The 25,268-nt window shown below is 31.6% G+C and overlaps 3 protein-coding genes across 5 annotated transcripts in view; 1 reads left to right on the forward strand and 2 right to left on the reverse strand.

Moving 5' to 3' along the window:
* Positions 1–14,484, reverse strand: part of LOC117121067 (centriolin-like) — a 31,004-nt gene extending 16,520 nt beyond the window's left edge. Inside the window, exons 1-21 of the mRNA XM_033266161.1 lie at positions 14,347–14,484; positions 12,267–12,430; positions 11,876–12,009; positions 11,367–11,639; positions 10,733–10,919; positions 9,921–10,114; positions 9,430–9,546; positions 8,820–9,048; positions 8,495–8,601; positions 8,024–8,218; positions 7,695–7,848; positions 7,388–7,608; positions 6,641–6,817; positions 6,139–6,264; positions 5,480–5,743; positions 5,211–5,285; positions 4,513–4,629; positions 3,512–3,613; positions 2,889–3,038; positions 741–894; positions 3–107 (exon numbers count right to left, since the gene is read on the reverse strand). Coding sequence (XP_033122052.1) covers positions 3–107; positions 741–894; positions 2,889–3,038; positions 3,512–3,613; positions 4,513–4,629; positions 5,211–5,285; positions 5,480–5,743; positions 6,139–6,264; positions 6,641–6,817; positions 7,388–7,608; positions 7,695–7,848; positions 8,024–8,218; positions 8,495–8,601; positions 8,820–9,048; positions 9,430–9,546; positions 9,921–10,114; positions 10,733–10,919; positions 11,367–11,639; positions 11,876–12,009; positions 12,267–12,405 — 3,220 coding nt within the window. The 5' untranslated portion in view covers positions 12,406–12,430; positions 14,347–14,484. The remainder of the gene's footprint in view (positions 1–2; positions 108–740; positions 895–2,888; positions 3,039–3,511; positions 3,614–4,512; positions 4,630–5,210; positions 5,286–5,479; positions 5,744–6,138; positions 6,265–6,640; positions 6,818–7,387; positions 7,609–7,694; positions 7,849–8,023; positions 8,219–8,494; positions 8,602–8,819; positions 9,049–9,429; positions 9,547–9,920; positions 10,115–10,732; positions 10,920–11,366; positions 11,640–11,875; positions 12,010–12,266; positions 12,431–14,346) is intronic.
* An 893-nt stretch (positions 14,485–15,377) lies between these two features.
* On the forward strand, positions 15,378–18,279 carry LOC117121058 (haloacid dehalogenase-like hydrolase domain-containing protein 3). Of its 2 annotated transcripts, none has more exons than XM_033266152.1 (2): positions 15,378–15,456; positions 15,938–18,279. In XM_033266152.1, the coding sequence occupies exon 2, from the start codon at positions 15,958–15,960 to the stop codon at positions 16,672–16,674; it is 717 nt and encodes a 238-aa protein (XP_033122043.1). In that variant the 5' UTR covers positions 15,378–15,456; positions 15,938–15,957; the 3' UTR covers positions 16,675–18,279. The 2 variants fall into 2 exon arrangements, with proteins under 2 accessions (XP_033122043.1, XP_033122044.1); XM_033266153.1 differs by lacking the exon at positions 15,378–15,456 and adding an exon at positions 15,520–15,540.
* Positions 18,280–18,300: 21 nt separating this feature from the next.
* The window catches only part of LOC117121057 (band 7 protein AGAP004871-like), a gene marked incomplete in the record, with an annotated part of 33,731 nt that continues 26,763 nt past the window's right edge, over positions 18,301–25,268 (reverse strand). For both annotated transcript variants that reach the window (XM_033266150.1, XM_033266151.1), the window contains 3 exon segments: positions 18,301–20,198; positions 21,799–21,968; positions 22,637–22,715. In XM_033266150.1, coding sequence (XP_033122041.1) covers positions 20,180–20,198; positions 21,799–21,968; positions 22,637–22,715 — 268 coding nt within the window.

Genomic DNA, 25,268 nt, shown 5'->3' on the forward strand with positions numbered 1-25,268 from the left:
ACCTTCAGATTGTAATGCTTGAGTTAACAGGTTGTGAAGTCGAAGGATTTCACCTTTTTGGTCTTCAAGTGTCTCGTAAAGGATGCCTATCTCTTGTTGCTGTTCACCTTAAAAAAGAAAAGACAACAAATCCTAAGTTTAAAATGAATGTGTTGGAATGAGAGTTGGCAAAGTTGATCATGATGCTTCACTAATAGTCATAATCTAAACATTTGTATAGTTCTCTTATAGCAATCAACGTTTATTATCAAATCAATCGATAATAACAAAATATAGTATGTCTTGATAAGTTATTTCATTGTTTAAGCAATGTAGCATGACCTATGATTAAGAAAGACGGTTCCATAATTATGTTTTTCCTTTACCAGTTCACATCAGTAATATGGAGCAGACTTGTGGATTCTACAAAAATCAGATATTACATAGAAATTCCATGTAAGAGATATTGTACAAGAAGAATACAACACAAACAAATGTGAGGATTTCATGAAAATGAACATATTTATCAAACTTTCTTTTCAGATTGACTTATTTACTATGAATTAAATTAGTTTAGTTTTAGGGATTGGTTTAATTAGGTTACTTTAAGGAAAGTTAAATTATTTAATAATTTGTCATTTTTGTGCAAAATACATGCAAATGTCACATGAAACAGACTGGCAGTAAAATTTAAAATAAACATGTCGATCAATATGTTAAGATACAATTAAATTACATGTCATAAAATATTTAGCACACACCTATTGTGTGTGTAGCCGTGTCTCCTCTGTCAATTTCATGCACTAATTCCTTCTCACGCTCAGACAGAGCATGCTCGAGGTCATTTATCTCTTCTTGTGCCTTCGACAACTCTCTCGCAGCTTGTCTGACTGTTTGACTTGCATGAGCCTCAGCCTAATTAATAGAAGCACAAGTTTGTGAATAAAAATATACTATGATTTACAGCAAGACTTTCTTTATACCTTGTTTAGTGAACCTGCCGTCGGACAATAATGATGATTTCAAATATCAATAACATTTTATTTTTGGCCAATTAGCATAACCACCGCCACAACAAATTATCATTTTTATTACGCCCGCCACTTCCTTGAAATTTCAAAAAATAAGATATGTATATTTCTTCCTAATTATACAAATTTAAAGCATTTAACCATCCCATTACTACACCGTTTACATTCACCAATAAAATTTAATTTTTATTTTCTCCTCCGCCTGGATGTTTATGGCAAAACTCTTTGCTAAATGAAAACCAAAATTTTATGTTTATTTTTCCTCCGCTCGCCCTCTTCTTACGACCTGTAAAAAATAAGTTCATGGAACAAGGTATAAAAAAAGTCTCGCCTTAATGTAAATACAAAGACTCAGGGTATGTTTATACTGTTTGTGTCCTTGGCAAGAATGTTTATCTGCATTAATCTCACTTTTTCCCAGGTACATGTGAGACCAAGATATGTAATATTGAATTAGTGCTATTACAGGAATACATACTTTGCTTACTTAGGGTAATTTGAAGCGAGTGGATGAGTTTGCACACTGTATAGATTTAGTGTATATATTATCACAATTGAAAAAATATGAGGTTTGCCAGAACAAAACCAGTGTACTGTCCCTATATGTTAAACCGAGTAATTAGCATAAGAATGTGCCAGTGTTGTATACTTTAGTACAGAGAAGCTGTAATACTTTTACTCATAACTTTGGCAATATTAAGTCAATGCCAGTAAGTGACCCATCATTTTAAAGCTTACAATGTGGAGAATATGAATATATTCAAAATTCAAATGTTATTTTTCTTAGTCATGGATGCTAGCATCCTCCATGATGCTAGTTTTTGGATGGCAAGCCTCATATAACAATTTTTTTTAAATACAGTGACACAAAAATCACATTTTAATGCATAGAAAAAAAATTAATAATATCCAATTAATATGTAGCTCAAACGGTAAATGAAACATTTATGGCTTTTCCAATTAATAGAAAAAAAATAAATGTGACAATTTCTAGCATTATAAGAATTGCTCAGTACTTTGGTCTATGGGGGCTTATTAGTAAGCCTACAAAATTCAAAATCAAATTTAACTCTGATGTGAAAATGTATGCACTTGGGCAAGGCCTCTTTATTTCTCTCCTTACACAAAAGTAGCAATAAAACAGTTAAAGTGAAGTTAGAATTAAAATGTTGTTGACTGATCATATGCCAAAACTTTTGTACAAATGATGAATAAAAGATAGTAATTTACACAACAGTTCGGGTGTGATCATTGACATATTGTGAATAAATTAGTAATTAGTAATGTAGACATCAGTCTGTGTTTGTAGCTAACAAATAAATAATAATAATTTAGACAACAGTTGAGTATAAGGCTGATAATGTATATGATAAATAAATAATAGTAATTTGAACAACAGTTATGTTTGGCTGATGTTTATCCAATAAATAAGTAGTCACTGTGTAAGATCATCACTGTATCATGAATAAATCAAAGTAATTATTAATGCAGACAAAGAGTTTGTGTTTAGCTGATGATGTAGCCAATGAATAAATAATAATTTAAACACAAGTCTGTGCTTGACTCATGTGTATCCAATAAATAAATAATATTAATTTTTAAAATAAGCTTCTGTATAATCATGGAACACCCAAAATGGAAACTTTCAAACACAGTCGATTTTTTAGCACTTTCAAGCAAAGTCAGTTTGTTTATCCAAGAAATTATTCACAACATACACATATAAGTAAATAATAAATTACAGTAATTAAGACAATTGGTAATTTTACACACTCATATACCATAGAGAAAATAGAACAGTTCTATTTTCTCTATGCATATACGAAATTTAAAAATTGTTTGAAAGCAATTAAAAAACACGTTGTAAAGTCAACTAACGTCTGCAATAGCATCGAGTTTCATGATTTCTATATCCCTCTGTGATTTTGCAGTAGGTTTTCTCCTGCTCTTCTCGTCTATTCCTGATGGATTTGCTTGCTGTTGAAGTTTGTTTTTCACATGTTCAAGCTCAGTCTCTAGGTCATGAATCTAAACACAAGATATGCTTTTTGTAATTTTGTTTTTATTCAAGTTCTGAGAAAACTATTGTTCATAAAACCATTACATAATTTCTTAAAATAACATATTTATTATACAGTTTAGAATAAAGTAAATGTTTAGTTGGTAATAATGTTGCAGCCAAGCAAAATTTATTTATTTATTTAATATTTATTCTATCTTGAGACAATTATATACAAATATATATCAATCAATTAGCCAATCAATCAATCAACTGTCTACTTGCACCTAAGGATACTTGCACCTAAGGATGAAACAGTGTGAATCACTTCACATCTGATTAATTGTCAATCCATCCCACCACCCCCACCCCTAAACAACTTTAAGATGAGAAGTATCGTCAGTTTCAATGACTTTGTTGGTCTACGAGTGAAATACCTGATTCTTCCTGGTAAGTATTCATGAAATAGACACTGTAAACATAGCAAGATCATATAAACTACCTTTTCTTCTAATCCATCATTTGCTTCCATTCCATCCTTGGCTTTTCCCATTCTTCTCATTGTGTCTCTTGGTTCACTCAGCTCCCAGTCATGCCAAGCATCCTAAAATAACCAATTTGATTCACAAATAACATTTTTATTTATATATAAAACAGTTGAAAAATCTTTAAACAAGTTCTTTTTTGTTCTAGATCTAGAAAATCCTTCATTGAATTCAAACATAGTTGTTCAAACAACTATTCTTAAAGGATCAACTTTCAATGAGACAGAAATAATTAAGTGTATGCTTAATTGCACTTTTTATGATAACATAATTAATGTTGAAATATTGAATCCCAACACGATGGCGTGTATTTCAATACTTGGAGTATGTATTATACTTTCTTGCACTTTTTATATTACCAAAATTCTTACATTATCTGGCAACTATTTGAATGGTGTATGCAAGGAATGTTGAAATGGTATTATAACTGCATCAGTTACTTGACAATATGTTTCCGGTTCTACCTCATTGAAAGCTAATACCAATACCTTACTTAAATATCTAAAGTATGCAGTTCATATATTGATTTATATTTTCTTTTCCCTTCATCTCAACACAGACAGTAAGTATACAATCTTTAAATGGACCTTTCCGTAGTGTCAATCAAAATTAGAAGTAACAACTGACCAATCAGAAAAGGACCAGGAAATATGGGCGTGTGTAACAAGCACAGTGTTGTCTTACAAACGCACATGTTTGTGTATGTTTTAACCAAGGAACAGTTCCCTGGTTTTAACACTGTTGTTTTTTGGTCCATTAAGCAAAATAGAACAAATGCCAATGGCCGATATTGTTTAAGTGTGCCAAGGACACTCTATTTGATCAGAACATTATTCTGAAATGTCAAATTAATTATCAGGCTATACAGTATATAAATGTATGAATGATTCATAAGTTAACCCTTTACATTAAATATATCACATAGAAGAAAAATTAAAACAGTAAATAGCATACACACCTGTATTTGCACTGCATCTATTTCATCTTTCCCTCTTTTGTTTCGAGGATCTTGAAGCTGTTGACGCAAGTCGTCAATCATTTCATGGAGAGCCCTGATTTCATCATTCCTATCATCCTATGGGAAATTATATGGTGAATTCAATGACATAAATTTTACCAAGAGTGGTACTCCATTGTGGTTGCTTCAGGTCCCCATGGCCCCAGCCCAAATTCCTTAGTAGGGAGTTTCCGTTTGAGAACGTAGAACGAGAATGTAGAATTAATTCACTTATCTGTGACTGTCATCGTATGCGTTCTACGTCCTACTGTAAATCAATTTTTATGTTTTACGATGTGTACGTGGAGATGTCACAAACACAAAGACTGACGCACCAATACAGTACAGTCCTTGTTTTGCCTGAACCTAGATTCGGCCGACAACCCTTCCAGATTTCAGGAGAGAACGCAACACAACGTTTAGAGATGCGCAGTTTAATTAACATGACATCATTACGTTCTATGTTGGCACAAATCAAAAGCTCTCAAATTACTCAACTAGGACAAATGATACTGCAGGAATATTCAATTCTTAGAATTATCCTATGGGAATAACACCCCTATCTCCCAATGCCGAAGACAAACTTTTTGTTGTTATTTATTTATAACAAATATTTTTTTTATTATGAATACTTCAACTTTGGTTAAATACATGTTTACCTCTCTTACTGGAGAATCACCAGGAAGATGGGGTTGTCTTAATCGTTGCTTCATCTCCCTTAGTTCTGCCTCAGCCTAAAGATATACCAAAGAAATAACAATTTACACGAACATCAACTTATCTCCCTCACCCTAAATTAAGAATGTTAACATTTTAATTATTCCTGGCAGTACAAGAATGTTCTGTTTTTTGATAGATTGAGCAAAATTGGAAACTATTAAAAATTAATATTTGCATTTTGCTGCATTTCCTAAATGTTAATTTGTACCTCTTTTTGCCTTTCTTTTGATTTCTGAACTTCCTTCTTGGCTTCCTTTAACTTTCCTTCCATCAAATCCTGAAGATTACCTAGCGATCTTCCCACTTGGTCATCTTCTCCTGTAGGCTTCAATCTGCCTTTCCTTGTTTGGATCCTTTCCTTGACTTCCTCAATTCTTCTCATCACATCATCAGGGTTGATGGAATCATTCATTAGATTGTTCATCATATCTTCTTGATCCTTCAGATTATCCTTCATTGAATTATTGATTGCCTACAATGAACAAAAATAATTAGATTTTTGTAAAAAAATGTTTAAATGGCAAGAAAGGTATGACATCTAAATTATACAGTACTTCAAAATCAATGTTATCGATGAATAATGTAATTGCATAGCCTAGGCACAATCAATCCTCCTGAAACCTGCCCCTTATCAAGTTAAACAATGAACAGATTCAAAAACAAATAAAAGGGAGTTAGAATTATGAAAAAGCAACATTGTAGCTTCCCATGTTGTACAATCATTATTATCATAACATTGTATTTGCAGGACTTATCATGACCTGGTGATTATAAGGTCAGGATTTTAAGGTATCATATAATCATGTGTGTTTATAAAATTAAATAATATCAAATAAATAACCAGATATTTAAGTGTCTATATCTTGCCTGTAATGCCTTGAGTTGTTCAACAAGCCTCTGGTTCTCTTGCTCTTTAGCCTCATTAGCATCTCTATATTCCACTATTGTTCTGTTCTGGGATTCCCTTTCATCTTCTAAAGCATGTATTTTATCCTAAATAAAAATAATAATTATTATAATAGTAATTTCTTTACAAAGGCAATATAGATGTATAATATAATGGACAAGTACAAGTAAAATACTTATAAAGACATGGGCCATACATCAACATTTTTGAAAAATAATATAATTTACAATAGCAATAGCAGCAGCAAACTACAACAATAATATTATTAACAACTTCATTGCCTAAAAAAAAACACAGCATGGAAGGTGGGGGAAGAAGGGGATGGGGATTGCTTCAACAAGCTCTAAATTGGTGAGACCAAATCAACGGTTGATACTCAAGCGGAAGAAGATAAATAACACTATTAACCTTTAGATATATAAAGCATTTTTGTAAACAAAAACAATTATTTTAGGAACTTACATTAGCATTTGTATCTCTGCCAGTGAGGGCAGCCTTCAGCCTCTCATTATCCTCTTGGGTTCGTTTTAGTTTCTGCCTAAGGTCTGGTATATGTCTACTAGTTTCGTTCATAGACTTCTGGAGGGCATCATTATCTTCTTGCAGTTCTACCAACGTAGCTTCTAGATCATCCACATGCTAACCGTAAAAACATAAATTTTCTAATTTCTTTCTAAAAATTCTTGTATGCTTAACAATTAAATACAACAATCAGGTTCCTTTCTAAGTAGTGGAACTGAGGCTTGGTGCTGGTTTAAAGCCAGGCTCCAGAGGAAGGTAAATAATTTTAATATGTTGTACAATAAAGAAGTGTTTGAAGTAATAATCAAGAATGGCTAATAAGATACAGTTTTGATTATATAAAAGAGATTTGGGGAACATTCCCCTGTCTCTCCAATTATTCAACTGAACCACGAAAACATTAGGTATGGGCCTGGTATTCACAACATTGACTCAGGAACTTTATTTATTTTGTGTTGTTTTTTTTCTTTCATATTAATTCCTCACTGATCTCCATTATACAGTTTCTGTAGCAACCCTATTTTGCAGTAACAACATATGTTATGTAGGTTGAGTTGTCATATGTACAGTATTATTACTATCAGTATTAGTTAGCGGGATATTCCGAAGGATGTGAAGATAGAGTTTAATTTTGTCTATCTTTTATACTCATCTAACAGACAAAATAATACATCTAAAGAAATGAACCTTTTGTTTTTGTCTTGCTTGAAGTTTTTCTGCCTCTAATTCTTTCTTCAATTGTTCAGCATGTATTAACTCTCCTACTAAGGAATCCTTTTCTTGATGAAGGATCTGGTTTTCTCGCTGACACTCTTCTGCTTGCTTCTTGACCCGATCTAAGTAGTCTGTTAATCCTTTAATAACATCTTCTAAATCATCTTTCAGCTCATCATTCATATCAGCTTGACCTGAAGTTAATGGTTGAAAGTCAATGAAAAACAAGAAAATTTCAAAAACAATACTACTGATTAAAATATATATTATTTATAATTACCAAGAACAAGCTTTTCTTCTAGATCTTTCAGAGCTTCAGTTTCCTTAGCAATTGTTACCAACATTCGATCCATATCTTCTTTTAGTTTCTTAGAATCTTCAACAGCTCTTCCGACAGCTGCTTTCTCCTGTTTCATTGCAGCTTGAATCTCGGCCTAAAAAAAAATAAGAAAAATATAAGTGGATCGTCATTAAAAAAAATCTGTTGCATGTGCCTCGGCATATTGCGTTCCCATGAACATCACAATATGCTCATAGTAGTTGCCTGGCAATCAAGAAGGAGATGAAGAAGGAAAAAAAGATAAAAAAGTGAAACAATTGATAACTCACATGCTTAGGGTCTTCTTTAGCAACTTTTTCCAACTGGCGCCTAAGCTGAGCCATTTCTCTCTCTTTCTGATGTATAATGTTGTTGGTTCGGTCCATATCATCCTCAATGCGCATCACCTGTTCACGCAACTGATTAATGGCTGTCATCTTATCAGCCAATTGGTTTTGAAGTGCTAACTTCTGTTCCGGAGACATCTGTAAAAGAGTATATTACTTCTAAATACAGCAAAATGGAATTTGATTGTTCCTATTCTTTTCAAATGTCTTATGCAAATCATTATCTTTTTAATAAAAGAGTTGTAAGTTTTAAATGCATTATTATTAACTATATAGGTTATAAAGGGTACAATATTATCTGCTCCCTATATGGCGATCTTACACATTGTAAAATACAGTGTATGAAAAAATATTTTTTATTGTACATAACATGTAGATAGAGATAGAAAATACTGGCAGGGTAAGTGAACTTACACTAGATGGTTGCACATTAGAAATGTTTTTCAACTCTTCAGACGCTGATAAGACTTGCTGCTCAGTTTTTCTCAGTTCATTTTGTAATTTTTGAAGTCGTGATTCAGCTAAAAGTATAAAAAATTGAACTAACTTCAGATACTGGATAATTAACCTCATACAATCACTCCACTTAAGTCTCACTTTCTATAATGAAACATTAATATTAACATTATTTTTTATAATAGCAGTGAACTATGGTTAAGCAGATCAACCTTTCAATTCTGGGATCTGGAGATAAAAATCCCAGAATTTGCCCAAAACACCACCCGTCCCTAAGCCTCACCTCTTTCAATTTGTCTTTCCTTTTCAGTCAATCGATCATCAGCAACCTTCTGTAACTGCTGTTCAATCTCTGCTTTTTCTTGACTCATTTCGTTTCCTTGCTGCATCCTCAGAATTCTCCTTCGTTTAACATCAAATACGCCCTCTCCAGCATACGCATTACGCTTGAAAAAAGCTTTACCCAAGTAAGCTGCTTCTTCTGTTCCCCCATCTTCTACTTCATTGTTTATCTAAAAGGGAGTTTAGACTCATGTTATTAGGTAGAGCAATAAAAAAAATAAGGCCAACAGAACTTACTGACTAGCAAAATGTATCAAGCAAAAGGATTCCTTTCAGTGAACTTTTTCAAGTGATGATGACAATTCAAGAATGAATGCTGATGGCAAAATGAGTGAAAACGGTTGGAACTCAATTCCTTAGCAAAAGGTTGTTCTGGTAAGCTAATTAGCGATAGTGATAATAATAAAAATGACAATGTAACAATAATGATGATGATAATGATGATGCTGATGATGATGATGAAAATGATGACAATAACAAAGTCAGTGTATGCATCCTCAATGACAAGCATGATTGCAGTGAGAAAAATAGAAAATGATATGAATCTTTACCTCTGGATATGGGCCAAGGGGTTCAAACTTGTGATCTATCTTATAGAATGCAAGTTCTTGCTCAAGTCTATACTGCTTTTCACAAGCCTTCGTCAATTCAGCTGTTTTTCTTCTAAGCTAAATAAATGAATGCAGGATGAGACTTATGAAATGAGTTGATATATCAAACACAAGGTAATAGTTATATTATCATCATTATAAACATCATCTACATTACTATCATCCTCATCATAATTATATTATTCACAATACTAATCATCATCAGCATCATTACCATAATGTTAATTGCTATTTAAAAAAAAAAAAAAACCACCATCTATTGATGTGCATATTGCTTAAGTTTATACAATGTATTATTTCTGTATAATTTTTCTGTTTCTAGGGATTTGTTTTTATAACTTCTAATAATAAATGTATTTAAAATGAAATCTATTGGGAGAACATTACTGAGTACAATCCATTGGAAAGGATATAATTACAAAATAACTAACCAATTCATTTTTTGTTTCCACTTCTCTCTGCAATTCTTTCATTGCATTCTTCTGTTCTTCATTCATTTGCTGTAACTGGATGCCATGTTTATCTTTCTTTTTCATCTCCTCTTCATTTCTGGATTGATTCAGTTCAAGATTTCTTATCTTTTCATTATCTTTGCTTATCTGTATTTCTAAATTCTCAAGTTCCTCTAGAAATATATAGCAAAAAAAAAACATTATTGTATACATAAATTAATTGAAAGCAAAATGAAATAAATGTATGGTTAAAAACTGGACTAGTGGATTTCAAAGTTTCTTGTTCAGAGGCCATTGACAACCTTAAGGATAGTCTTAGTGACTAGTGCAACAAAACCAAATATATAGAAAAATGATTGATTGGTTGGTTAATGGACTTATTGATTTATTGTTTGATTGATTGATTCACTGATTATTAATAAACTTTATAAAATTTCCCTTTAAAGGATTGCACAGAATAGAAATTTGTATAATGTTGCTATGAGAGAAGCTACGCTCTGATAAGAGTACGCTATGACGACGACTCCATTAAACAGAAATCAAAAGACCCAGTTAATAATCTGTACTTAATTCACAAACAATTAAAAATATTTAATTGTTATCTTTACTGTTGCCTTGTATTATTTATTTTGTTTTATATAAATTCAGCTTCACTATTTAAATTATATTATATAAATACAGTTATAATTGTTGTAAAATTTTCAATATATTTGGAATTATTGAAGTAATATATGTAGACCAATGTTAAATTATTATAAATAATTTCTCACAGAAATATGATAATGAAATACCCTTTTCAAATCGTTCATTGGCATTGGTACGATCTGCATGAGTGATTTGGAGCCCATCCAAGCTTTCTATTGACCGCAACTGGAAAATGATGTACTGTCGAAAATGTGGAAGTTCACACAATGGATTCTGCTCTATTGAAAGCTGAGTTAGATCTCTCATTGGACGAAGATGGGCAATATCATGCAGCTATGAGAAAATGCAGTGATTAAGTATGATTGTCAAAACAATTGTTTATATTTGTGGTTTACTGAAGACTGTTTATGATATAATATCTATGATGAAATACAAAAAGAAAGTTATGAACTTTCAATTGGAAATTAAAATGAGAAAAAAAAAATGACACATAAATTCATCCAGTTCCTGTATTATTTTGCATAGACCCTTAAAACATCATTATGGGGGTTAGGGAAGCATTTCTTATTCATTAGGACTATTGCAGGATTTGGGGCCAAGACTACAGAATTACGATTAAGCAAGTATATGATTACTACAAGCATTTTAACCACCATGACCACTAAGCTACGTTTTCAAACATGAGTAGTAACACTTTGAACTCCTCCATTACTTAAGCAGAGTTTCACACACACCATCCTGCACTGTAATTAAAAAAGCAAGAATACTGTTTCTACTTACTGAGAAAAGTAGATTCCTGGTTACACGTAACACCCTCAGTCTTTTGAGCTTTTTTCCAATTCCTGATGGAATACATTCAATAAGGTTTCCAGAAAGATTTAGTTTCTGAAGCCCAACTAAAGTGTCAAGTCCTTCTATATGTGTGATACAGTTGAAACTGAGATCCAATTCCCTCAGTCTTGTCAGGTTGTCCAACCGTTCAATCTTCTCAATCTGATTACAACTGAGACTTAACACCTCAAGATGTCGACATTTTTCCAGATTCTCTATATACTTACATTTTACAGGGAAAAAAAACCAGATGAAATGAGATTTGAAAATAATATCCTGAATAAAATACATTTAAGTTGTATAACCATTGATTGAGTACTACACAAAATCATGAGAAAAAAATATTACACTATTAATTTAAAACAAAGATAATATCAGTTGAAATGCATTTATACTGTGGTATACAAAATTTAAAATTACAATAAAAAAATTAAGTAAGTTTATTAAAGTACTGGTACCTTGAATCTTTTGCCACCTTCTTTTTGAAGGTTCAATTTCAGTGTTGTCACCCACGCCACATTCTCTTTACCTGAAACTTTCTGGATTAAATTTTCTGTGATATATCGGACTGGGTACTTAGAGGGTGATGTTTCTGTGAACAGATAATTTTATTTTTAGTTTATCATATTATATATCGCCAATATTTTAGTTTCTTCAGCAGAAAAATTATATGTTAGACCTCTAATATCCTTGAAAAAAATAATTGTGTAAAAAAATACAAACCAAGAAATTAAAAAATAAAAGGATGTTTGGAATCAACACATTTAAAGCTATACTAGTGAAAATGACTTAAACATTATTTTCAATGCAAATATTTTTTGTTAGCAATTATTCCAATGGAAAGCATACCTTGTCTGTTTTCTGCAGCATAATGTTTGCTTAGAGTTGATGGAGTAAGTGGAGAGACAGATGACTTTACATTTTTATGTTGGTTTCTGTTATTCAACCTGGCAGGTACTGGTATTGTGGTTCTGCTGTTTCTTTTCATGACTTTAAAATGTTGCAGTGTTCAACTATATAATAATCATTGAAAATGTAAAAAGAAAACCAATAATAATAATTTAATATAATGATATACTTATAATTGTTAAATTATAGAAAAAAATCAAGTACTAATAGGTAAAAATTTATCAAAATAATAATCGTTTATAAAAATTTCATGTGATAGTGTACTTCGTGGTAGACACATGAAGTTTTTATTTATTTTTTGCTTTACTTTCACGTAAATCCTGAACATAATGTTTATTGAACCTTAACAAGAGTTAATGAAAAAAATGAAAACAATGAAAAAAGAGAGAATAAAGGTGGGCTATACCCATGGAAGACAAAAAAAAAATATAATGATATACTGCCACAAAACTTGGAAATTAAAAGAAAAAAAATTTAATTGCTTAATTTGTATATTAATATAGTATAATAGATTTCAAATAGAAAACATTTTCTTATCAATTTACAGATGTTAAATAATAATTCATTTCATTCATACATTCTTTATTTGTACTAAAAAAAAAACAAAGAAGAAAAATGCAAGATAACAGACATGAAAAATAACCATGAGTAACCCCAATAGCTACGAAAACGTGTACAGGATTATTTCTGTTGTGTCTAATTATGAATAAAAACAAAAAACAAGTTTACAATAGGTCTAATACATTATAATACAGGATTTTAAATCGTACCTAGGCCTATATATAAACAACATAAACGAATAGGAGGCCAACAGTAAAATTATAAAAATGATTTTAACAGTGCCATTCCAAAAGTTTGTGTATACACAATACTTACATGTAGGCTATTATAAATTTCTACCACCAGCAAATTTAGTACAGGTAGGGGCCTAGAGCCGGTAAGCCGATCAGTGCGATTGTGCTTTATTTCGGTCGCAGTATATAGTTTGCGGTATATGGAGCACAGAAAGTGCGACCGCGAATCCAGAAAAAGGTAGCTAAGCAGTATACGGTTTTTTAAACACGAAACTTACATTACTGCAACATGTATTATTTATTAATATTACAGTTACTATTATTATTTTTCTTTTTTACAAAAAACAACTAAAATATTACCAATTATTTTTTATTAGTATTAGTGTATTATTTATTAATGTTACAGCACCATGCCACAGTATCACTTTGTGTTCTTTTGCTCTTTTACAAAAAACATGCAATGGCAGTGAAGATGTGTCACAGGTGTTCACCTACCTCATGCATTGTATCATCCTCAAATCATCTCTGCTGTTTGCTGATCATGTTTATAAATAATACACAAATAAATTGAAATATAGTAAAATATAGTTTTAATATAATTTATAGATAGTAACTACAAAAACTACAACTATAAAAAGAAACGAAAAGAAACACTTGTGATGGCATTGAAGTTTGTGTTCAACCTAATCATACATTGTCATTATCAACTTTGTTAATATGATCCTGCTATGGTTCCTTTTAACACTTCATTTGATTTCATTTATATTACATGAATAATGATTTTATTTATTGTACAGTGTATTCCATATAGTTAAGACATCGTAATGATAAATAAAATTGATACTCATTAACCTAAAACACACAAAAAACTCACAACCCTTTAAAAATTACTTTCTCAAACATCATAAATAAACCTCTCACTAGTGTTTATATCGGCGTTATATACTGCAGCTATATTATTCGCGACCGAAATGCGGCGCGACTGAAATGAGGAGCGAACTAAATGAAAGATGAGTCAAGAAAGTAGGTCTAGGCTGGGCAACCCAGGCCTAGCCTAGGCTAGGAGAATATTAAGCAACCTCTAGAGCCTAGGCCCCCTAGGCGATTTTTATTGGTGCTAGGGCCAGCCTAGGCCTAGGCCTAGGCTAGAGAAGCAGAAAAAAGAACAGAGCTCCCTGCTATTTCTAGGCCTAAGTAGCCTAGCCATAAATCTTACTACTTATTACCTAAACATGCTGATTGAAATTGTTTTCATCGGTGAACTGCTAGCATTGCAGGTTTTGAAAGTTTCATTACGAACAAAACCGTCGTACAGTTGAAAAAGCCGCTCTTGCTTTATGAACTTCGTCGTCCATATACATTACCGTCAACTTCAGGTAACTCGCGTCAACATACGTCAACATACATTTGCGAACTTAAATTTTTTTTAAATGATTAAAAAAATTACGAATCAACAGACGTTTACCATATAACTTTAACACAAAATTTATTGACAAAAAGGATCGACGTTTCGTGTCCATCGTGGACGCATTCTCAAGATCAAGTGAACAAAAATAAATATAAGATAGTAACACCTACACTTGGTTTACTATCTTATATTTATTTTTGTTCACTTGATCTTGAGAATGCGTCCATGATGGACACGAAACGTCGATCCTTTTTGTCAATAAATTTTGTGTTAAGATTAAAAAAATAGTTTGATTACTTTTTATTTAATTTATTTGAACAATACATTAAAAACAGAGCAAAATTACTAAAATGAAAAAAAATATTAAAATAGTTTTTAAAAAAAGCATTTGGTGAGGCAGAGAAAATGGATACGCGAGGGGACGAGAAAGTAGTACAGGTATTTTTATTGATTTTTCCTTAAGTAGCAATTTGTTCAGTTACTTTATCGACACGTCACACGATTGCAGTAGATAGATGTGCGTAGACGATATATTCTAGTATGAACCTTGATTTTGATATGAAAATAAGTTCCCAAGGGTTTGTATCAATATTGATTAGATCCAGGAGGGCGGGGTGGATTTCACAAATGGTAGATACATTTTTTCACTTATATTATTATTATTATTATTATTATTATTATTATTATTATTATTATTATTATTATTATTATTATTATTATTATTATTATTATTTATTTTGGAACGCATCGTGCATTCTGATGATGACCGTGGTGACTATGCTTTTGTTGACGCGAGTTGACGCGAGTTAAATACGGTAAACGACCAAATTTCTCTGACTAAACCAAACGTACAGAACGAAAGTTCAAAGTTCAAACATTGTAAACAACTTGCTTTGAAACGGTATGGCCAGGAAGCCAGATTTGTTAGGTAGAGCTTCTTTGTTTGCTTAATTTATTATTAATTTGCGATGTTAACACCTGCGTAAATTGGTATAGTGGACAGTCATTCAAAGTAACAAAAATTAATATCTTAATAAAGAATATACTGTACAGTACTGAGTAAGCTCCAGGCTACAGTAGGCTAGACTAGACGTAGGGCCTAGGCCTAATATTAAGTTCAGTTCAGTAGGAAAAGGATTTGGTAGGACTAGCCGCAGGGGCGGCGCCAGTGGGTGGGTCAGCTGTGCCCAGGACACGTGGTCAAATTTGTCGTCAAAAAATCAATTATTACTTTCTAAGTATAGTAAATTTGAATGTAAACAAATTCTTTTTGAACTGTTACAAATTTCACATCAATATCATACAATAATAGAAAAATCTAAATATATTTGTATAAATAATAATTGCATCTGAGTTTCATACCATACAGTGATTTGATCATCAGTAATCAGCTTTCTTCCCTTTTACAGGCTATTAAAGAGGTTGGAAGATGAATAAACTAAAGCTACTCACCTTTGATGTCAACAATACACTAATCCGAGTACAGCAATCTGTTGGGCATCAGTACTCGAAAGCAGCATCCACATTTGGTATTCATGCGGATCCTGGAAAAGTTCAGTCTGCCTTTTTCAAAGCTTATGCAGAGCAAAAGTCCAAACAGCCAAATTATGGAGAGAAAATCAATACTACTACTGAAATATGGTGGACCGAAATTATTAAAAGAACATTTTCTTCTCTGGGACATTCTAACGTAACAGTACTTGAACAAATTGGAGCGAAGCTTTTCCGTGACTTTCAAGAACCCCATTATTGGGATGTATATCCGGAAGTTAAGAACGTACTAACTTATCTGAACAGAAAAGGAATATGTCTTGGTGTGATTTCAAATTTTGATGAACGTCTGGTTCCAGTTTTAAAGAACTTAGACCTTGCTTCCCATTTTGCATTCATCATACAATCAGTTTTTGCAAAATGTGAGAAACCAGATCCTAAAATCTTTCAAATGGCAATGAGTCTTATGAAGCTTGACCCAGGTGAATGTTTACACATCGGCGATAGCGTCAAAAACGATTTTTATGCTGCACAAGATACTGGCATGAATGCTTGCCTCATAGACAGAGATGGCTTGCTTCAGAAGAATTATCAAAATATTGAGAAAAAGCAATTTCTTCAGGACTTGGAAGAGTTGAGACAATTTGTGTCTTGACTCAAATTTAGAGTACTCTATGTGCGTACAATTATCAATAAATACACTCATGATTGCAATTTTTGTGTTGTTAACTTTGTAGCTTGAGACTAAATATCCTGTAGCTTTTTAAAGAAAAATAAAGCCAAATGCAAGTTGAATTTAATCTAATCTTAAATCATCATCATCATCATCATTGGTATTTTGCTTATTGCAGCCGGCCCTTGTAAAATTTGTTTTTATAGTTCCCTCCATTCAGTGCAATCTTCTGCCTTCTCTTTATTGCAGCATAGTCACCCAACTCTAAATTGTCTAAAGCCGGTTCCGGATTCACATTGCGCGAATTGAAAGCATTGGTTCCTGTGCATTCGCATTTCTATAGGAGTTTTTCGCTTCAGCGAAATTGTAGTTCAAACTGTTCCTACTTTTTGAGGAAAAAGGAAAAAAATGTGCGACCAATCAAAGCTCAGAAAGCGAACCGGCACTTTCAATTTGCACTAGTATATTCGCCTAGTGTAAAGGCTTAATGAACCTTTTCTTCTATCCCTTCTTCCCTTCCAATCTTCCTTCAATTACATCTTCCAGCAAACTGTTTCTGTTAAGTATATAACCAATCCATTTCTTACTGTTTCTAAGAAAAGCAGGTTCAACAGTTGTCTGTCTTAATTACTTTTTATTCTTAAAGAGCAAATAAAATGTTGGGTGCAATCTGGGTACAGGTTAATGTACAAAGATTTACCTTAAATACAATCGAAGAAAATACCCACAAAACCAACTTCCTTTTTGTCCATTTATTAAAGATCACAACAATGTTTTCAACTCAACAATCTACACATATGTGAGCTAAACTAAAACATTGACATCACATAAAAACACAAATGAGCCACTTAGTAAACTACAGTATTTTGAATTACCAGTTCAAACAAGGTATACATCATGGTACTGCACACTCATTGCAATCTTTAATTTTCTTCCAAATTCGTCAGGACATCCATCCATCAATACAAAAAAAATCTGTTGTTACTTTGGCATCAGAAATATGAAAACTAGAACATTATGAAAACTGTTGTGTATGAAATGTGCTTTACAGCAAGAATGCCTTACATCAATTTAAAATAGTAATAATACTGTACTTATCTACAACCTAAGGGATCAAGCATTATTTTCATAATTTTCACAAGAGTACAAAACATACTCTTCGGGGTGTTACCATTGTATTTGTATGTACTCACTTAAACAAAAATTGATAATTTAAAATTGACAAAAAAATATATTGTGTACTCTTTTGCAGGAGGGTGTAAGAGGAAAGGAAAGAGTATGTTTTGTATTCATGAAAACAACAATAATAATGGCTGACCCCTATCAATTAAATTAATAATAATAATGCACTATCCTGGTTATCCTGGTCATTGCAAACCCCTAGAACAAATCCCAAGGGAGCACCATTCCTTAAGCAGCCAGAACCAGTGCCTCTTAGGTACCCTGGGTAGAGACAGAATGCCAAATAAAGTGCCTTGCTTAAGGATACAAGCAAAAGTGCACATTGAGGGACTCAGGCCTTGATGTTAAAGGCTTGAACTGCATATATATGCAAATTACACATAATGTATATATACTATATATACATATATATATATATATATATATATATATGTACTGTTGGGATACTATATTGCTATACTATAAATGTAACTGCATTGGTTTTCAGTATTTCGCCTTTAATTAAATCATATAAAATCCATTCTCTGTCAGATGATGAAAAAATATATTTACAGCAGGTAAATAACATGTGACTGAGGAATTTTTTAACTCCTGATCCTATGCCTGATTATGGTAGATTGATGTACACATTAGACAGACTGTCTTGGTGCATCTAGGCAAATTGTACATTTTATTTGCTATATTTTCATCCATCTTGTCTCAATAACCAACAGTAAACATATCATTCAGTCATTTATGGACATGTGCTTTTTAATTTGCTTTATTTTTATCTGGGTAAAAGCATCCCAAAATGTCGCTGAGAGTATGTTAAATGATTACATTGTAATAACAGAATCAATATACCAAAACAATGTGATAATGTAATCCTAATTTACACTGACATTTCCTAAATTATAAAAAAAAAAATTCATTTCGCAATTTGCATTTATTGTTAATGTGAACACTTTAAATTCACACATGTACTTCAATTTCTCAAAAACAATTCAAACAATCAATTAGTTAATTTATAAATTATTAAATCATTCAATTGACTTGTGTATAAATTCTATAAAACAAAATCTATTTGCCTCTTCGATGGGTAAGAATAAATACATGGATAGTATGAAACATTTAAAACAATATTTAGCTAATGTATTATATAACTATACAAAAAAGGGTAGATAGTCCTAGGCAGTATCCAAAATAAGAAGGTACTATATAAATGCCGATATACATATCTAATCAGTATTCTAACCCTCCATTCACATTGAGACAATTAACATTCACCCAAACATAACAATAATTTAGAAGACAAATATCATCAAAATTAATCTACTATATACAGTATAATTTCACTGAAGAATTCTTTGATCGTTACCATTTTTGACTAGGTACTCAAATTAAGGTTTTGGTATAAGAGGTCACTCGAGAGGGAGGAAAAATACAGACCCAGATGCAGAAGTATTGGTGGAGATGATACAGCATTTATAATATATACCATAACAACTTATTATATTATATTACAGTATAACATGCTTGAAAAAACTTTTGTAACTTATTAAATAAAATAGAATATCTTTTTTTTTTTGCAAAATGATTAAATAGGACAATGGAAGCAAGATAAAAGTATATTTAATTACTGTGGAATTCTGGGCAGATGATTTGATACTTTTTATGGGTCCTTAAAAAGTTGTAAACTTCTGGATTTTTTTAATTGTTAAATTATTCACTGTTACTTTTTTGGTTATTGGAATATCATTAGGGAGATCTGGCTTTGTAACCAGAAGGTAATACCCATCAAAAATGGTTAATAAAAAAATATCAATAACAATATTGCCTTGCTCCTCAATAATTTTTAAGAATGTTCTTTATCTAAAATACTATCTACTGTATTTACTTTTTATTCATCTCCTTGTGCATAAATTAATTGGGGATCTTGGGAGAAAATATAACAATTAAAGCCTTAATATCATTAAACCTCAAAAAGTGATTGTATACACAAAATTATCTTTGGACATTGCTTCCAGAATCAATAAATTACACTAATAACATAGTTTAACATATATACTGGGTATCATATTGAGGAATTTAACTATCAGTTATATATACTATAACCTACATCAGTAAACCTATCAATGACATTCAAAAATATCATGAAGGAAACAATAACATATATATATATATAGATTTAAGCAAACAAACTCAATAAAGGTTGTAAAGTTGATTGAAGTATAAATGTATTGAGTGAAGACTCTAATAATAAACCACCTTAAAATTCAAGGAAATGTCCGTGCCGGTTCATGGGTACAGTTACTTTCCATTTCATCTAATTTTTCAGGAGACCGCTGTTGTACAAAGAGAAAAACAAGGTTAAAGATATCTTTTTTTTTTAATCTATTAAAAAACTTCAAGCATGCATTTAAAATATAATAAATTTGTTTGAGACCATGGAGGTATATGTTATTTAATTATAAGAACATAATTATTCTATTTAGAGTTTATTCATAGTACATCAGTGACATTAAATTGTGCATTATTATTATTATTATTATTACTCTTACAGTTATTTAAATTGTTAATGCATATATTTTTATTAGTATTATTATTAAGCCCTTGTTACTAATTCAGTTTACATTTTATAAGGTCAAAACTTGACAAGCGAAAGCTTTCTTTTTGGTCTTTTTTTCTTTTAATGTATTATTAATGTATACTTTGATTTGTTTTGATTTACGACAATAAAAGTGATATGATGCAACCCAACAATTCATATTTTGCCTATTTACCTATTTTACTAGAAAAGTGGCTGTCTACGCAGGGAATATGTATGCGGTTGTTAGTATTATACTTTATAATAAAATTGAATCTTATTTCAAAAGGATTAGTATAACTTATAACTTATCAACATTTAATGAGATGCAAATTGAAACAATTCCATTTTCGCTGATTTATATAGTACTTTAAAAATACATATTGATCACCAGCCAAGTTAAAGGCAAGCTCCGGTGGAAAAAAAATGAATATGTAGTACAGATGACTTTTACATTGAAGTCATAACATCCCTTTTGCTCCAGTTATTAAATACCCTGCCCCGATATTTAAAAAATCTGGTATTTTGTTAGCCTTTCTTCAAACATATTTTCAGTGTCATTTAAAAAAAATCATTTGTACAACATATTTCTTTTTCCTCTAAAGCCTGGCTTTTAAAAAATAATTTTAAAAAATAGCACCATTTAATACAGCTTACAAAGGCAGGAGTAAAATTGAAAATGCGAAACCATTGAACCATTTGACAAATCACGACTTTTGGTGACCTGTTAATTGGCAGGGAATTTTTTTTTCATTGTATTCTAACTTCCAATTTAAAGATAAAGTAAGCATAATAATTTTTTTATTTTTTTAGTATATCTTTAATTGGCAAAGATAATATTTTCCTGTTTTTGTCAATTAAGAGCTACCAACTTAATATAGAAAGTAAATAATTCCTGTTATCAACTTTTTAAAACATGAAATACTGTATACTATTTAATATTTTATGTATAATAAAGTATCTTCATAAGATATTTTTTCAATGCATATTCTGCTAGTCTCCAGCCACATGCATATCATAGTTGATGATTAGAATTTATCAGATGAATTCAACAGCAAATAATTGACACAAATATTAATGCATGAATAGTTACACTGGCCTTCGCACTGTTTTCCTAATGAACAACTTAGGCATAAATGAGTACAGGCTTATCTGATTCATTACATCCTCAATAAATCTTTAAATTATGCATCTAGGCACAGGCTGATTTATTACTTAACATTTTTAGGAACTTCAAAAATGTATGCATATTTTTTACTTCCCCTTTGTGTTACACAGTTGCAAATGTATTTGAATTATTAAAAATTATATGAGGTCTTTGAAGAACCTGGGGGGTGAAGCAAGAGCCAATAACTCACCTGACAAGCTCAATAGGCAACGGGAAAATTATCGTTGAATTCTTCTCGGCAGAAATGTTGCTCAGAGTCTGCAAATAACGGAGCTGAAGGGCGGCTGGTGATTCGCTAATTACATCAGCAGCCTCTTTCAGTGCACGCGAGGCATTCTGTTCACCTTCCGCAGCGATCACCTAGCAAGAGAACAAAATTTCTTAAAATTCAGATGAGATCTTGATCTCCATACATTCCCCACTTCGAACTGTCTTTTCACTTTTTAAGATCTACCTTTTTCCTTTTGTTTTATTTATTATTTAGATCAGTGCCTTGCATCCTTACTTAGGTAAGAAGGCTTATAAAAGTTTTATTGCTATTTATCTCCAATATCAAATCTACACGTCCTCAGAGTGTGTCCTTGATTTTGATCAGCCTGGATAATGAGACAATCAGCTGGCTAAGAACTGATCTCCCATTATGACTTTGGATTTAAATGAATAAACAATAATTATTTGTCCATCACCAACCCAGCCCTTAATAACAATATCTTGTTTATCTACCCTGCCAACTTATTCAAATTAAACCATATGGAATCAACTTTACTATGTTCACCACTTCTTTAACTGCCACCGTCATCAGCATTTACTGAACTCACCTACAATCTGCTTAACCATGCAAGTTTTATTCAACAATTCTCATAATATCAATGAATGACATCTTCTTAATCTGTCATCCTCCTCTCACTCCACACTATGCAATACCCTACTTAACTTTATACAACAATTCTCTCTGTGTTTTATCAAGGTGTAATTTATGCAGAAAATGTCAATGCCATCACACCCACTTTAACAGCTACCAATCTCACCTTAGCTCTTGCTTCCCTCGCTGCCTCTGCCTCTGCCGCCATAGCACGCTGTAATTGCACTGGAAGGCGCACATCTTTGCTGTAAAACAAAATTTTTAAAAACATATCTAATTTTCATTCACAATATATATAAAGACAGTTAAACATCAACATGTCACATAAAAGCTATTAAAAGAAAGCATTCTAAAAATATACAGCCATTAGCCATTGGAAAGTTGAAAAAATATTATTATGTGAATTAAAGCCATCCCATAGTTACAGTATGGCTGAAATAACAATTTAATTAATGATAATTAATAATCAATACATAATTTATAGCCAATAATATAATTTAGAGTCAATAATATAATCTAAATAATTACAATATAATGTTTTGATGGACTATATAGCCAGTAAATAATGGTTCCCACCAAACCATTAGTTTATCCTCAATATTTTGGCGAGATTACTATAAACGTCATCACAATGAAAAAGATTGCTTATGTTTAGTCTTCAGGGAATTGTGATCGACACGTGTTATTATTGGCATTAAATCAAATTAAAACTGGTTACTTTTTAATACACAGTGTATGTACACTGTAGTATCAGTTGTCCATTTAAGATACACTTGCTATGTATCTTGTACTTAGTTAAGTAATTTACCAGGACTTAACACATTAAATGTATGCCTATGCCTTCTTAATGGGCACACCAAAGAAAAAAAAGAAATTAGAAATCTATGAAATTAGAGACATTATGGTGTACCTGAAAAAAAAAACAAAAAAAAAAAAACCCCTCTCTAAATTGGATTTGGCAGACAAAATGTATGGCAAGCTTTATAGATCCTATTAACAATACCTATTAATATGTCCGTGGCATCACTAAGGACTAATAGGGTTGTCACTTAAACCACTTTCTGTTGATTGTTTATGTTCAAGATACATTCTATACAGGTTCATTAAATGTTAGTTCAACATTTGGCACAGAAACTGCTTGATAAAAATAATCGTATTCATGGGGTGAGAGGTGAAAGTACAGGTAACAGGATATTTTGAACATTTGTGACCAGCTCTGGAAAACCTGCTGTTAGTCGCAATTTCTAATTTCCCACAAGCACCCAAAACATTATAGATTCAGAATTTTGAACATGTTTGGGTTTTAACATTTTATAAAAGAAGATATATTGAAGACCATTTGTGCAAAATATTAGTCACTAAATGTAATGGAAAAGTATATTAAAATTATTTTTACAATGTAAATCTTAATAATAAACTACTGATTTTGGAATCTTTGGAAGCTGTTTTCTCAAAACCTACATGACTGATATCCAATGAATTAAATATTCATAACTTCGCTAATACAACCAATTTCCATCAAATAAACACTGTTTTAAAAAAGAATTTGTACAGAATCTAAAAACACCAAAAACTTAATTTTCATATAATTAACATAATATTATGAGTCACCTAGAAATGAGTCCAAGATTACGCCAGCACAGCACAGAGACTGATGGTGACACCATATGGGTACTCGTGTTCATGATAACAGCGCTTTGTAGCTATGAGGAAAAAGCGCTTGATGACAATATTATGATTGTTATATCATGTGTTGCCATGGGACTAGCCCGTGTGAAAAATTTGAGAGTAGTTCTCAACTTTACAATGAGAGATGTACTGCATAATTAAAGATTTCTTTAAATATTCATAATTACGCAATGCAAATAAAATCCCATTTTTTATGCATTAAATTATATACCATATGTAATGTAAATGAAGCACAACTAAACCCAATGCATATTTCTTTATCTGAATTCCTGAAAACAGGATTAGCATTTCCATGCCCTTTAAACAATTCAAGATACTGATGCACAGTGTGTAGCCAAAGGCTTCAACAACAGCAGATAATGTAGCACCAATATCGTAGTATGTAGAATATGCCAGTGCAATCATCAATTATTTCAACTTCTAATTTCACATCATATTAAAACAACAAACAGTAGGTATTACACATCGGTTTTAATGTCAGTCAAGTGAAGGTTCAAAAGTACTGTATAACCAAAATGTCCTAGAGAAAATTAATAATATAGTAATTACAAAAGAGATTTACCGATGCCTTGAGTAAACTAATGATGCCCTTATGACTACAGAATGTGTAGGATAGTTAATGAAGCATGCAATAATATTATGATCATAAAAACAAAATATTTAGCAATTTCTACTTTATGTGCAATATAATTATTCAGGAGTTATCAATTGTAACTCCAGCAATGCGATTAAAATTATAATTTTTCCATGGAGATGTCAATTATAATTTATCTTTTCATGTAGGAGCAAATTCCATTTTTGAAACTTTTGCTCATTGGCTTCCTTCATGTAATCTGTATCTAATTAACCCTCTTTGTGGCTTTGCGTCTATTTGCTTTGCTGTGGAGAATGGCTTTAGGTATACAAATTTGGAGTCTTTATGTATTTATTTATTTTATTTCATTTTACATTACTACTGAGTGTTGCTACAGTGATAAAACTTTAGATGGGAAGGAGTGAAGATGGGGTGGAAATAAGTGGGGCGAAAGGAGTAGGTATGGGGTGGGAAATAGTTGGGATAAGGTGATAATAGAGTGAGAATGGAGGAAGAATAGGAACAGGATAAAAAG

Source organism: Anneissia japonica, unplaced genomic scaffold, assembly GCF_011630105.1.
Source record: "Anneissia japonica isolate Jap-2015-1 unplaced genomic scaffold, ASM1163010v1 scaffold1606_len605190_cov180, whole genome shotgun sequence".
Taxonomy (NCBI): Eukaryota; Metazoa; Echinodermata; class Crinoidea; order Comatulida; family Comatulidae; genus Anneissia; species Anneissia japonica.